The 15,376-nt window shown below is 40.6% G+C and overlaps 1 protein-coding gene across 1 annotated transcript in view; it reads left to right on the top strand.

The window, feature by feature from the left end:
* LOC111329674 (intermembrane lipid transfer protein VPS13B) overlaps positions 1 to 15,376 on the top strand; it is a 38,929-nt gene that overhangs the window by 3,154 nt on the left and 20,399 nt on the right. The window contains exons 3-16 of the mRNA XM_088757719.1: positions 58 to 469; positions 1,161 to 1,378; positions 1,839 to 2,015; positions 2,336 to 2,460; positions 3,523 to 3,710; positions 5,133 to 5,267; positions 5,607 to 5,798; positions 6,571 to 6,795; positions 7,372 to 7,547; positions 8,878 to 9,411; positions 9,752 to 9,985; positions 12,032 to 12,240; positions 12,728 to 13,594; positions 14,601 to 14,796. Of these exons, the coding sequence (XP_088613845.1) occupies positions 58 to 469; positions 1,161 to 1,378; positions 1,839 to 2,015; positions 2,336 to 2,460; positions 3,523 to 3,710; positions 5,133 to 5,267; positions 5,607 to 5,798; positions 6,571 to 6,795; positions 7,372 to 7,547; positions 8,878 to 9,411; positions 9,752 to 9,985; positions 12,032 to 12,240; positions 12,728 to 13,594; positions 14,601 to 14,796 (3,888 nt within the window). The remainder of the gene's footprint in view (positions 1 to 57; positions 470 to 1,160; positions 1,379 to 1,838; positions 2,016 to 2,335; positions 2,461 to 3,522; positions 3,711 to 5,132; positions 5,268 to 5,606; positions 5,799 to 6,570; positions 6,796 to 7,371; positions 7,548 to 8,877; positions 9,412 to 9,751; positions 9,986 to 12,031; positions 12,241 to 12,727; positions 13,595 to 14,600; positions 14,797 to 15,376) is intronic.

The following is a 15,376-nucleotide window of genomic DNA, read 5'->3' on the forward strand; positions in this document are numbered from 1 at the left end:
TATGGGTATTCTGTTTTTTGAATTAAAAACAAGGTTCTTCTTTGAATTCTTTTCTAGGAAGATGTTTTTATCACCATTGCAAGTCATAAGGAGGATTCCTCTGATTCATCAGGATTTCTTACAGGTTCCTTGTTTGACAATGGAGAAAGATCTTCGCTAGAGATTCCTGACCTGACATTTGATGCAGAGGAATTTCTAAAGGTACACAACGAGAACCTTGCCCTCAGGAGATATGGGGCTTTTTTTGCCGACTATTTGTATGCAATGGAAATTGAACCAGAGAGGGATCAGGATACTGAGGAGAACCAACTGGAAGGGTTAGAGGTTTTTGGTGAAATACGAGTTGTAAAGGAGATGTCTTTCAAACGGTTGATTGTGGGCCCAACACATTTACAGCTCTCAACAAGTATGATGCATAGAATGGAGCTTGTTTTGAAGCTGTCATTTGATGATATTGTTCCAAGAAAAGGTGTGACTTTTTAACCTCTTCTCTTTATGGAGACTACTTTAATGGACTCACATGTGCACATCAAACATACAACTTATCTCTCTGTATCTTGTGTCCCTGGATGGACACATATGACCTGATATTCAATGTGTCAATTGATGGTATTTTTTACTGTGACTAATTCATTTGAAAAAACAGACTTCCCCATTTTAACATTCATGACAATATACTCATTAAACCTCTGTGAATTTGGTCCTTGGTGGGGAAGTGGCCTGGCTGTTTACCAGGGGTGAAAACAATATTTTTTTTTGATAAATAACTTGAATAATCAGAAGAAGGAACTTGGTCATCAAACAGAGAAACATGTCAAGCAAGTTATCACCAGCACAGAACAAAGAAAAAGTCTAAGTGATTGAAAATGATTTTAAACCACATAGCTTTGTGCTTTGATGTGGCATGGTGTGAGGTCAACTCTTCAAGGAAGATTCAGCATTTTGACTTTATCCCAGAGTTTTGACCAAATGAGTAACATCTTTCTTAAGCTGAGAATCTTCTTGAATGGTTTTAAATTTGTGGCCACAGCCTCCAAATAGGAGTTTGATTCGAGCATAATTATAATAATAAACATGAAGGCTACATACTGTAATGTATGATGTGCAGTCTATTTGTTATTACTAAAAATAAATACATTTTTATTTATTAAATGTTGTAGAGAAATGTGAGCCATTTTATGATGAGTTCATTGAGAAACAGCTTCTGGCAGGCAACATTCCAGCTCAAAATTCTAGCATCACCTTGGTGTCATTTACTGCTACTCTACCAGCTGCTGACCATGGAAAGATGCCACTTGGTCCTCCACTGCAAAACACAAACAGCACCACAGAGCTACACACAGTCTCCTCACAGCTATCATTACAGAGCATCCCTGATGTAAATATGAAACAAATAACTTAGTAAAGCTGCCTCAAAAGTTTACCATACATGTAGGAAGGAAAACTGATGAACATGCACTTACTGCAGATTTGATTTTGAGGTGTCATTTGTTTATCCATGCTAGTCAATCTCTTGGATTTCTCTGTTCGTTATTTTAGTATATTTTAGCAGGGTTGGAGGAGTCTTAAAAATAATATTAATTTTTTCTTCAAAGAAGTCCACAGAGACTGAAAGTTTTGGTAATGCTCAGCACTTGCTTTACATTTCTTCCCTTAAATATGTAATAAAAAAAGTTTCCTTCCATGAAGTGGGTAATGTGGGATGAAGGTTTAGCTTCATTGTTAGCCCATTTCAGGTTGCTCCAACTTTCTTAACAGGTTTGGGTGCATACTCAGGCAGAAAGGGGGGTGATTAAGTGATGTGGTTTACTGATAGGTGAAGGTGTCTTTCTTTTCAGGTTGAAGATACTGATGCTGTTCACAAAGTGGTCTGTATCGTTCAGATCAGTAGAATTGATGTCCAAGTAACAGAACCGATGTACCCAACAGAACTTACTAAACTAGCTATAGCAAATGCAGAATACCCTGCTGGGAAAGCCATGCTTATGTGCACATACTCTGATGTGTCTGCCCAGGTTGGTAATTTTGATACAGCAGTTTATTTACTAGTAGAGATCTGTAACTGTTTTTGTCCAAGAAAATACACCACAGTGCCCTCCTTGTTCTTTTTAATTTTGTATTTTTGCTTGCTTTGCTCTTAGACATTAATTTTGTTACTACCATACACCGTTGTTGGAAAATTGCTCAAATACAGGTATATTTAATGGTCATTATCAGCAATTACAAGGCCACCCACAGTTTTAAATTATTAAATAAATTCAAGTATGCAAGGCTTGTTTATTAGTTTCCAATCTGAAAACGCAAACTTGTTTTTCTATTCAATCCTCTTTTCTAGTTTTTTGGCATTCAAGTCAGTGTGACGCAGCTTCAGTCCGATGTAACAGATATGCCTCTGGTTAACATTATTCCACCACTCAGTATGGCTGGATCATTAAGATTTTGTATTTTGCCTGAATCTTGGTAGGTCTTTCTTATTGGTATAATTTTTGCAACAATATTGTTTTATAATGTATGTATTGAGGATGCAATGAAAAATCAATTGGGAAGATTTAGTCTGAATCTATACTCTTAAGTTTGATTTTCTCTGGTTGAATCACCATTCCTTTACCACACTTTATGTTGAATAGTTTTCACCCCTGCAAGGATTTCAACTCAGTAGTTTTTTTTCCAAGCGCTCAGTTAATGAACATCATCCCGAACCTGCAGGATCAAGCAATTAAGGAATGGTGAAACAAAGGACTGCTTTATTTTACATCACTCTGCCAATTCTGATGCTCTGCTGTTTAGAATTTGAACAGCTTATCTAATCTAATAGTTTAATGGTCTTTATTTCCAAAAGATAAAAGAACATGATTGTCTTAAGTTACAAACCACATTGCTCTACATTGACTAATTCATTAGGAGTAACTACATTAAAGCTTAGTCACATAATTATTAACCAATCAATGATTTAATGTTCAAAGTGCATAGTCTGTGGCAATGTTAGGCCTGTGGCTAGACTTTTTTTCTGACTGTGAGTATAGGAAAGTCATATTACCGGTATGTGAACTATCATTGATTCATCACTTCATGGGTTTATTATGAACCAACATAATGAACAGCTCCCAATTGGCTTGTTAGCTCAGTTGATAAAGCACTGCTCCGGTATCGCAGAGGTTGTGGGTTCAAATCCTGTACTGGCCTAATTTTTTTTTTCAGGCCATATTTTCCCTTCTGCTTAAGTAGTGTTCACAACTGTGAAAATTGCTGTTGTATTCAAACTTTTTCTTGTCAGGTTATAGCTGGATGATTTAAGACATAGCATGATTGTAGACAATGGTTCACCAGTAGAATGGGAGACACATTCAAAAACTGGAACAAGATACAGAGTGATTTAGTTGGCCTGCCTTGATCAGACAGTTCCATCTTATTTCACAGTAGAGAGCCCACCCTGTACAGCCTGTGATCAGAATGCACCTGTACATGTATAATTCATGTACATAAGAAGCCTTGTTTTAACGAGATTGTTGTGAATTTTTGTAGGGGTGGAGCAGACCTTCTCAAGAAAGAGGCTCATGTGGAAGTCCCAAACTTGCAAATTCTTTTGACAAAGCCTCAGTTTGTACTCATGTCTCACATTGCTGACTCATGGGCAAGCAGCTTGACAAAAGAAGGAAAAATGGCTCCAATTTCTAGAGCAGTTGTTGATTGTGTGTTCTATGATCCTAATGGTGAGCATACATGTACCTTGATGTGTTGGTGGTCAAGTAATTAGAGCATTACATTTACCGCGATCACTAAAGATATTAAACATACAATTTTTAATCTTTTCCACCAGAGATCAGTGTAGTATGAATGTAAAACCTTCGTTCAGTGGTAATTTATCACTCTGTCAAGCAGCCAAGTCATGCCACTCATTATCAAGTATGGGATGATTATTAATTGGACACAAAACAAAGCTTTACAAAGAAAGCATCTTTTCCAAAGATAGGATAAAATTGATAGCACCTGGGAGATTTCTGGAAAACATACCCCAAGTCTTACAGCAAAATGACTGTAACGAACGCACCGGTAATGTTTCTCAATGGTTACCCGAACCATACACTTATTCTTGACCAGTGGTTTTTGTAACAGAATTTAATTACACTAAATCTAACCACCGACGATAAATGATAACAAACGAAATAAACCCGGCGAAATTAAAGCTTAAAACATACCTGACGGTTTGGATCTAGAGAAACATGAGACAAAGCATTGCGAGCACACAACGACAACTACGTAACATTAATGAAACTTTTCGCGCGAAAACTAAAATATATACTGACGCGAGGAGACTGAACCCTACAATATGGATGGACCGCTGGCCCTCAAAATATGTTGTAACAATGATATCAAAATGGTATTCAGCATTGTGCATTATGCATTTTGATTACTGTAAGCCTACAGTACATGTACAGAGTACATCACTCTACTGAATTTTAAGAATCCACACAAACAAGTTGCATTATAATAAACGGGGTAAGGTAATTTTGGTTTTATCAACAGAGTTGATAATTAACAATTATTCCACGAGCGCGCGGTGGATATGAGATGATAGATAGCCAACGAGGCACTACGCGCCTTGTTGGCTATAATCATCTCATATCCAACAAGCGCGAGTGGAATAATTGTTTTATTAAAAACGTTGAATTAAATTATTAAATTTTATTAAATTTTTAGCTCCCTTTTAATTTTAAGCTGACACGTACGCTTACCATAAAATTATTTGTAGATTATGGTATATTGGCTGATATACCATAATGGCTAAGCCAATAAAAAGTCTTGAATTGCATTATCCAATAATCTAGTTTTTAATAATGTAAATTAGCCACCGTAAAGAGTTTCAAAATTGACGTTTCGAACGGTAGTCCTCCGTCAGAGCGAATGGCGGCCGGGGCACCGAGAAGTTTTGATGAAGTATGGGGTGATTAACGGGATGACTAAAGCTCGTAACGCCAGCTTTGAAACTCTACGGTGGCCAATTTACTGTATGAACTTAGTCGATAAAACCAAAATTAACTTGCATCATACACTGACCTGGGTGTGCTGTAGGCGTAACCCACAGTGTATGTGTACCTGAAAACGAAGCAATGGTTTTAATTTCAAAATTTCAGATCAAGACTCTGTGGGAGGCATACAGCCTGAGTTGCAGTTTAAAGTTTCAAACATCCAAATGCAGTTTTGCGAGACTCAGTCTGTTGTTGGCGCTAGTGGTTCAGTGGGAACTGTTTTTGCCTCTCTCAAGTCCTGTGAGTAATCCCCTGCAGTGAAGTTAACTGAGGAAAAAAAACATTACTAACCGTACTCTAAGTTTAGCTGTATTCTAGACATGACAAAAAATTGGAATTTTCTCTCTTCATTTTACTGCTCACATAGTATCTGGTAGATACAAGTCCAATCTCGGTCAAAGCCTAAATAATTTCAAACGTCGTTTTCTGTTATGAATTTAATTTTAATCCACTTCTGAAAATCAATTTTTTACTTAATATTTGATGACATATTTTATGAACACTATTTGGGAGAGCTCTTAGGACTTGTATAGCATTAAACTTACCTAAAATTGAATTTAGGTGTCTCCTTTTTGTTAGGTGACTCTGGCACTACTGAAACAACGCCTTTAGTTAAGGGTCCATCAGACACCTCGGAAATGTACACAGGCAATCTCTTTCGGTCAGCACATCTGCAGGAGAACTTTATTGAAAGTACAGAACCAGTTCTAAGCTTCACTGTACAGTTACCCCAGGCTGCTGTAAGGTGTGGTGACCCTGTGGCACAACCAGGTAAATTTTGATTTCAGTGATACATTTCCTGGCTTATTCATACTCCTTCGTGTCCGTGAAGGACTAGTGAAAAAGGGAAACAACTCAAATCAGCATATTGCTCTTACAGGCCGTTTTGATTTTCGTCCTTTCACTCCACGAAACCAGAGTTCGTAGAGGTGACAGAACTGCAGTCTCCTCTTTCCGTGAACGCATGCAACTTAGGGAAATGAAGCTGCGCTAACTTAAACAGTCCACACACTTTCGCCAGTAGTTTTCGCTCTTAACGATTTTTACGTTTTACTTGCAGCTTTTATATTTTAAGTTTTACCGTCCCCAGTTTTTGCATTAGTGCCAAATAATCAACTTCCAAATATAGGCACTCGGTCTGTCGGTCAGCTAGCCCCATCAGTCAGTCAGTCAGTCAGTAAACCGGTCCTGCTGTCAGCCAATAGGCGGCCAGCTGGTCTGTCGATCAGTTAATGAAAGAAAATGTTCTGCGGCGCCCAAGGGTAAGGGAAAACTTAGCTGGTTATTAATTAGACTTTGTATTTTCTTGCTTCAGCCATTACCATGCTTACTCAAATAGCGTTCAATCCTCAACCCCCTTCGTTGCTTCGCCTAATTAAGGGATGACGCTCTAAGCGTCAGCTTTCCAATTTCGCCACTTAAATTAACCTTCATTTATTAACTTCACCTTGGTAAGTAACCTTAGTCAATCAATCACTTTCCAATATTCTTGTTTTGTTTGTTTGTTTGTTTATTATTATTATTTTTTAATTTTTCTCAACAGCCCCACCGAGTGGTGATCAGTTGAGCGGTATGGTCCTGTTTCATCTGAAGGGTATCACAGCTTGCCTTGATCCTCTGCTTTACAAGTGGATTTGTTACAAGTCTCCTGCACCAACAGTAACATCCCGCCACAAAGCAGAACGAGAGAGGACTAAGACGACTCGGCACCAGTCTCTCCCCAAAACTCCATCAGCCACCACCCCCAGAAAGAAAACATTTGCAAGAGGTGGGTAGATTGTTGAATCGATGCTAAGAACTTGTCTCGGTCTCTGTAAGAATCAAACAACTCAGGAAATGTAATTTTCACCCCCGAAAACGCATACTTCTTTGTGGACATGCGTTTTCGTCAATCATCTAAAACGTCTGGAAACTTAACGCTGTTGAAAGTGTAAACGATTAAAAAAGGCTTCAAAAGTGGAGTCCATAAAAAGGTATCGCATCCAAACACACCGACTAACTGTTGTGGACCAAGCTGAACACGGAGGCCATTAGAACGCTGGATCAAAAATGTCTCCAGGCGACGTTTTCATGCAAATTGTTGTGGATGATTGGCGAAAAGCATCAAATGCAAAACGATGTTGATCAAGTGAAAGGCCTGTGTCTGGATACTGTTCCTCCATCCTTTGGCAAATGTTTTTAATATAACAACATTTTAGTCAACATCTAAGTAGCAATACTCCAGCTTGAAGAGACCCGGGTTTTATTCTTGGAATGCGCTGTGCTCTGTTTGTTTTCCAGAAAAAAAAAACGATGATGACTGTTATTGAAAACTAGTCTAATATCACACACAATTGTCTTTTAGGGTATGGTTCTGTTGCCTCTCCACCGAAAGAAGAAAAAACAGCTAGTAAACAAGACGAAAGTCCAACAAAACAGAGTCCACCAAGTGAAAGCCCACAAGAAACAGTGGATGGAAGAAAGATGTTTGAGAATTGGTTATTTGACAAGCTTTCCTTCATTACGGCTATGGAACTCCAGGTCAGATGGTGTCTCTATTCAAACATTAGATAGGTATTTTTTATATGCACTTTTCATGGAAATTGATCACGTCCAGTTAATGTACCCGCTAGCGATACATTGGAATTAATTGTATCAGATTCGGGATACTTTGAAAATTGTGGAAGACGACATGGTCACGGTACGTATGACCATTTCCGAATTACCCTTGGCCTCTTTGTCAAAACGAGGACTGAAGGTGTATTCTGATCGTCCGGGTGAGTGTAGTCCTGAGAAAAACTGTTGTCGGTGGTAGTGACTGACGTTTCGACAACCTGTGCGGAAGTCATCATCAGAGTCAAGTGAATGATTGTCAACAACTACCCGCTCCATAGCGGGTAGTTGTTGAAAATCATTCACTTGACTCTGATGATGACTTCCGCACAGGTTGTCGAAACGTCAGTCACTACCACCGACAACAGTTCTTCTCAGGACTACACTCACCCGGACGATCAGACTACACCTTCACATGTTACCCCCGGGTTCAAACCATTTACTGCAAAACGAGGACTGGTGCTCAACCTTTCTAGTGAAAATGAGTTTAATTTGCACGTGAATGAAAACGTATTATCATATGAAAGGATGGGCACCAGGACTCGCTTTGAAAAATGAGGCCAAAAGTAATTTGAAAATGGGTTATTCGAGTAAGGGGAACTGGGTTTTGCGTAAGACTTGTCACTGCCGATGCGTTTAGCTTAAGGAAGACTGAAGACAGTCCTCTGTTTTCATGTTTTCATTATTATTATTTTTTTTTTTTTGGCGAGTATCATACCTGACATCAATTTTGATATTGTTCTTTCGTCGAACAATGAAATTTTTTTCCAAAAAGAGACTGCGGAAGGGAAAACAAGTCACTAACTTTTACCCTTTGTCAACCAAACTCTTACTCTGTTTTTTTTTTTTTTTTTTTTTTTTTTTAACGATAGAACCCCCGAAATTTTTCGTAACGTTGTCTTACAAATTGGTTGCGAGAAGTGTCAAACGTATCAGGGTGAAGAAGTTTCCTTTACCCGGATATAACGTCCAATTCCCTAAACTAGTCAAATGGGTAACAACAGCTTTAACCCTGAGAACCCTAAGAGTGACTAGTTTCTAATTTCTTTTCACAATGTCGCACCTGTATCACACGGTAAAGTCACGAGAATTAAGGAAATGATCATCACCTTAAGAAGCTCTTGACTGACACACAAAGTCTCCTTGTCAGTGCCTTAGGAAATCTATAGAGAACAGTATGGAGAATATGCACACTGATGTTGAAGGTAGAAAGGGTTAAGGGAGAGCCACCAAGTACTAACACCTAACTCAACTTTAGGTCCACATCAAGAGTGCTGTACTGTTCCTGCCAGAGAAGCACATTGCCCACGAACTTGAAACCAACGATATTGCCTGCACGTTTTCCACTCAATCCTTAAAAACGACAAACAATTCATTTCCACCCACGCTGGTCATTTGTCTCCCAAACTTTAAACTTCTTAGTGCAAATCACAAACTCATGTCCATCAGACAGTCCCTGCCAGTAAAGACACACCACAAGGACGCCACACGACGAGAAACGCTCCCGTGGACTTTAGAAGCAGAAAATTTAGCGGTGTACTCAGTGTACGTTAAGAAAATCCCATCAGTGAATGGAAGGGATTATCAACCTGTTGTGCATTATTTACTATCAAAAGTGTCTTGCACCGCTGTACTTGCATCAGCTCGAACATCATCGGTGCCTAGCTCTCCTACATTGGCCCCGCTTCAGTTTCTTAAGCCGAGTGGCGCGGTTGGGCGAAGGGTTTCCACGCTTGGATTTTGTGTTCACACAGATTTTCAGCCAATTGAAGTCAGCTGCTGTGGGAAGCAGGTGAGACTGGTTTAGGCTGGGGCGCGTTTAGATTGACTGTCGCTAAACCAAAAAGTGATATCATTGTAAAGCGTGCTGATTAGAAAGCAGAAAAGTGTCTGTAGGGGCCATTGAGAACTTGAACTAAACCCACATGTATCTTATTGACAAGAAGCGCCTTGAAACACTAGTGAGCAGGACGGGGTTGATTTTGGGTGCTTGTGATCGGCTGAGGGGATTACGTGAGTTTTCCAGATCCTTAACAAAGATGCGGTGAACCGATGCAACCCTGTATTACTTTCGACACGGAACAGTCATAATATTTCTAAGACTGGGTTAACTCGTTTTTTTGCTTTTTTAGATGCAGTTAGTCGCCAACTTGTTGGAGGATCTCCTCTCAACCTGCTTCTTAACTTCAACATCTTCCGTTTCCGCTGACACTACTTCCGGTATGCCGACATCCGTTACCCATACTACCACCCCAGATATGAAACGGACAACTTCCTTGACTTCATCATCCTGTCTGGACCAAGTAGAAAGTGAGATCGCACCAACCGAAAGCGTTTCTTCAACGACCTTTTCACAAGTTCAACAGGTATGCCAGCAGATATCACTCTTATCTTGAAGCCTATGCAAACGCCAAGGGGGAGGGAGGGGGAAACGAGAAGGACGACTGGGCGTGTCCGCTGAATTCTTCAACCGTGGTGACCATGTTTGTAGCAAAAACATAAAATCTAATGTGTAAATTGTGCCATTTCAACTGCATGGGGAAACCTCTAATGTATTTAGACACGATATTTGAAGTCAGATTCTTTTTAAAAAACATCTTCCTTTGCTGTTAATTCAGTAAATGGTTTGAACCCGGGGGTAACATGTGAAGGTGTAGTCTGATCGTCCGGGTGAGTGTAGTCCTGAGAAGGACTGTTGTCGGTGGCAGTGACTGACGTTTCGACAACCTGTGCGGAAGTCATCATCAGAGTCAAGTACCTGACGACAATACTACAACCGCTAACCGACAAATCCAGACATAAACTACAATCCACTGAAGACTTCATTAACGCTACCAAGACTGTTCAGATACCTGACGACTACAAACTAGTGTCATTTGATGTGAAATCACTGTTCACAAGTATTCCACTTCAATTAGCATTACAATGCACTGAGACTGCAATCCGAAAATCTACCGACCCACTACCGCTACCGACAGACGACATCATGGACTTGCTAAACATTTGCCTAACGTCTACTTACTTTCAGTACAACGGTAAACACTACAAACAGTTACACGGCACTGCCATGGGGTCTCCAGTTTCTGTTGTTATAGCAGAAATTGTGATGCAGAACATCGAGGAACGCGCCCTTTCGACTTGCCGACAAACGATACCGCTTTGGTGACGTTACGTTGACGACACATTCACCGCCGTTCGACACGACGAAATTGACGCATTCCACAACCACCTTAACGAACAAAACACTGACATACAGTTTACCAGAGAAGTCGAAGAAAATGGCAAACTTCCTTTTCTAGACTGCCTGGTAAGCCACAACGACAACTCATTACGAACGACAGTTTACAGGAAACCGACACACACCGACAGATTACTAGACGAGTCATCCTACAACCCTACATCACACAAAGCCACAACTATCAGAACTCTAACACGACGCGCACAACTAGTATGTGACTCGACAGACAGCTTATCCGACGAGAACAAATACCTTCACCGTGTTTTTACGAAGAACAACTACAACAACGACTTCATCCGACGAAACACTCACCGACCCACTACCACTACCGAAACAAACGACACCGCAACCCCTACGACTACAGCAACCATACCGTACATAAAAGGCATGTCTGAAAACATCTCGCGCATCTTACTACCCTTCAATATCCGCGTCGCCCACAAACCCATCACCACACTACGTCAATTACTAACCAACGTTAAAGACAAAGACGAACCGAGGAACAGACAGGGAATGATTTATAAGATCAATTGTTCCGACTGCCAAGCCTCCTACATCGGTGAGACTGGCAGAAACCTCACAACAAGACTGACTGAACACAGACGGGCGACGAGGAAAGGTGATGTCAGCAATCACATTGCTGAACACCATCGACTTACCAACCACAACATTGACTGGGACTCTGCGCAATGCCTAACCTACAGCACTGACTATTTTCAACGACTGACTCTGGAAAGCTGGTTTACTAACTTAGAACAGACTCCCCTAAACAGATGTCAACAACTACCCGCCCCATACAAACGACTCATTCACGACATAAACATCACAAACGACCGAAAAAGAACAACCTAGCTTTACCGACAGACCGAAACAGACCAATCACGACCGACTTACGTCACTTGAGCCTTACAGCCAATAACATCACGGCAAAACCAACCGATCATTTCACACGAACTGGAATAAGAACATTCTACTGACAACAATCACTCACTTGACTCTGATGATGACTTCCGCACAGGTTGTCGAAACGTCAGTCACTGCCACCGACAACAGTCCTTCTCAGGACTACACTCACCCGGACGATCAGACTACACCTTCACTTTGCTGTCAATTGTTCAGAATTACTAAATTATCGTCTTTTATGATATTTTCGTCTTTCCAATACTTCTTTCAGCCCTCTAAGTCCATTCGAGTTTCGCTGTGGCTGCAATGGACTCTTCCTAGAGTCGTTACTAATCTATACAGTCGATCAGCGGTCGATCACTCGGCTGTATGCGTCAGTGCAGAGCTGGAGGATCTAACAGCTTCAGTTGATTACAGTGACGCCATGCTTCAGATGCAGTGCAAGATCGGAGCTTTTAATGTTTCGCACTTCATACAAAGGTGTCTTTTTCAGATGGTTTATGTAGTATAATAATGTATCCTGTTATTGCTAATTATGACTTAAGGCACGAAGGAACTATGAATACGTAGTAGACTGTGTTTGACAGACAAAGTTTTCTGGCAGCACGAGGGTGATGATCACACGCGGATATCTAGGTACTGTAATTAGTAGAAGCCAGTCATGATAATTTAGTAGCAATTTTCTAATTTACCTACTCTGCTTCAGTTAAAAAAAAATGATCTAAGGCGATGAAAACATTGTTAAGAGTGAAGTTATGGGAGAGAATACAGGTTGGAAATTCAGAGTTTAAACTGAGGTTAGGTGTGTCTGAGATGTTGAAACATAATCGTAATTTCTCCTCCTGGTACCTTCTGGGAAATGCTCCTTAATTTTGGTTGTTATAGTATTGATACAGACTGAAATTTTTGAAATTTAGGTATAAACGTCCGCTCAATACTGATTTTAATTTTGCTTACATTTGTAAAGCTCTGATGGTTTCTGGGAACTTGGTCTTTTCAACGGCATATTGTTATCCTGTAATGATATAATCTCCTCCAAATCACTCTTCACGTCAGCAAGGCGTCCGTCCAGCGGTCGCCGAGAGAATTCAGGCCCAGGGGCGCACGGATTTCTCACGGTCATGTACAAACGCTCCTCCCTTCACTTAAAGAGACGCAGGTCGTCTTCTTTGGAGAGGACTGGTAAAGAGGAAGACCAGTACAAAGACCAGCACGAAATATATGTCAATATTCAGCCGTTTGATGTCGTGTTGTGGTGCCCAGCTATCGTTTCGGCTCTTAACATGTTTGATTTAAGCTTGTTAGAGAAGTTTCGATTTTTGTCTGAACGCAAGACCGTCGTAGAGAAGACAGAAAGCGTGTTTCTTCCGAAGAACGACGAAGAAGGAGAAAAAGCTGAAAGTGTCACGGTTAATGTCGAACTCTTACCACTTCTTTTTGTCAACATGAGAAATCTGAGATTGTTCATTCCGAGTTTATTAGTTGGGAAAGATCCAAACTCGGCCCAGGGATCGGAAAGAATTCGTTCACAAGAGGACATGGCTGTAGTTCAACTTTCAACAGTGGCTGTTTCTCCTCACCCTGACAACCCAAACTCCAGAAAAGTTTTGAATCGCGAGTTTTACGAGAAGTTTCGTAAATTCGGTCGGAGCTCCAGGCAAGCTCTGGGATACGACATCCACGATGTACAGTACCAGATTGACCTGTGCGGGTTTGGCGTGTGGACGGGGAGCTGGGAACAACTTTGCGGGAAACATAAAAATGAGAATGACCAGGAACTAGTTGGTATTGCTGTGGACCAGAATCCTGCACTGGAGTGGAACACGCAGATGTGGTATGTGTTTGCGTGTTACTTGTTAAACCATCGAATGAGAGATCTGTTATTTCGTGCACTTCAAAAATATTTTGCAATAGTGGCCTTTTGATACAGGTAAGGGTGTTGAAATACGAGCAGAATTATTAATCGTCGTACGGCGCGTGCTAATGACGTTAACGTTACGGTGTCGTATAGGAGGCTATAGAGTGGTAGATCTAGGGGAGGTGCCCGGGGGGGGCCAGCTCCCCCCCCTTATTTTGGGTTGATAAATCAACGCAGAGGGGAGAAAAGCCGGCAGGTGTCCCCCACACATAAACCCCCCCCCCCCCTCTTAGCTCAAGGTCTGGTTTTGCCATTGCTATAGACCGCTGCTAAATGGCTTTTCGCAAAACTCTTTGAATACAAAGTGACTGAATCATTGAAAGGTTTTTTTCTTTGTATAGTCTGGCGACTTACACTCTGTTTTCTGTCTTTTCTGCTATTTGAGCGCTCTCTTGACCTTATTTGGCGAAATTGCTTCACTTTGAAATGAAGGTTCGAGTCTGATGTGAGCGATTTGAAGGTGAATGAAAGCTCGCGCTGGTTGTACAAAGAACAAGAGATTCACTGAATTACTGCGCGAGAGATTACCAAGTGCAGTGTGATGAATTCTTGTTTATTTACTGAGATGGCAACGGCAATGATATCGTTCTCTTGTAGTGAAATTACAAAGAAACATATCTTTTCAAAAATTTAAAATGATGATCTTGTCTTATTTTATGTGACAACGATTTTTTTTAAAGAAAGCTGCAACTGAAACTCATTTGCGAAATAGCGACGTAATTAAATCAAAGTGAGGTTCAAAAAGATGACATGATTGCAAGGAAAGTATCCAGATGAAAGCACTGTTATAGGTGTGTTTAATGTTCAGAAAAGGGGAGGGTCTCCACATTTAGAGCCTTAGAGTATATCTGAATGCTTGAAGGTTAACCCCGTGGGAAAGACGTCTTACACTGCTTTATGTTTGTCTTTCTCTCTTTATCAGGCGCGGCACAGAAGAAGTTCACGTTACGCAAATAATTTCCGGTTCAGACTTTAGAGTCGTTCTTGCGCCCGCAGTATCGGTGGAGACATACGTGGCAGTAGACAGATTAACAGTGTCTGAAAGAATCCAAGTCTGTGGCTGGTCGCTGGAGTTCAATTTCGTCACAGATGTAGATTGTTTTCTTAACAAGGCACAGGTATATTTTGCACCAAAAGAATTAGATTTAATAGTGATTGATGTAGACCGGAGAACAATCGTTATATCGTTCAGCATTAAGGCACATGTGGTCTTGAATTGGACTACTGTATTTAATTGATTAAATGCTTAGGCGTTTATCCTATTACCAGCGTTTCCATGCGGCGTTTATTCAAGGGCGGCGTGTATTTCAAGATCATAAAATCTCAAATCACTGTCAACAATTAAGGTAGATAATTTTGCAATTATCATTTCAAAGAGAAACATGGCCAAGTTCCGATAACTCTTTCTTTGGCCAAAATAGAATCGGAATTGTTCATCTTTACCCTTCTAATTCTCGTAGTAACCACTTCATTCTTGTGGTTGGATGCAGCATTAATCGGCTGCCTCAAATTTGCGGCATTTAATTGAGTAAATAGAGTTCTGCCGACGACCCAAACGAAAGTCATTTTCAGAGTCGAGGGGATATTTTTCAGTCGAATATGATAAGTTTGTTTCGTGGCAAATCAGTCTTTCCGGGATAATACAGCTCAGTTAGCGTTTATCGGTTGTGATTGGTCAGTGTCAATCTGTCGGTAAAG

This window comes from Stylophora pistillata, chromosome 4 (genome assembly GCF_964205215.1).
Source record: "Stylophora pistillata chromosome 4, jaStyPist1.2, whole genome shotgun sequence".
In the NCBI taxonomy this organism is placed as follows: Eukaryota; Metazoa; Cnidaria; class Anthozoa; order Scleractinia; family Pocilloporidae; genus Stylophora; species Stylophora pistillata.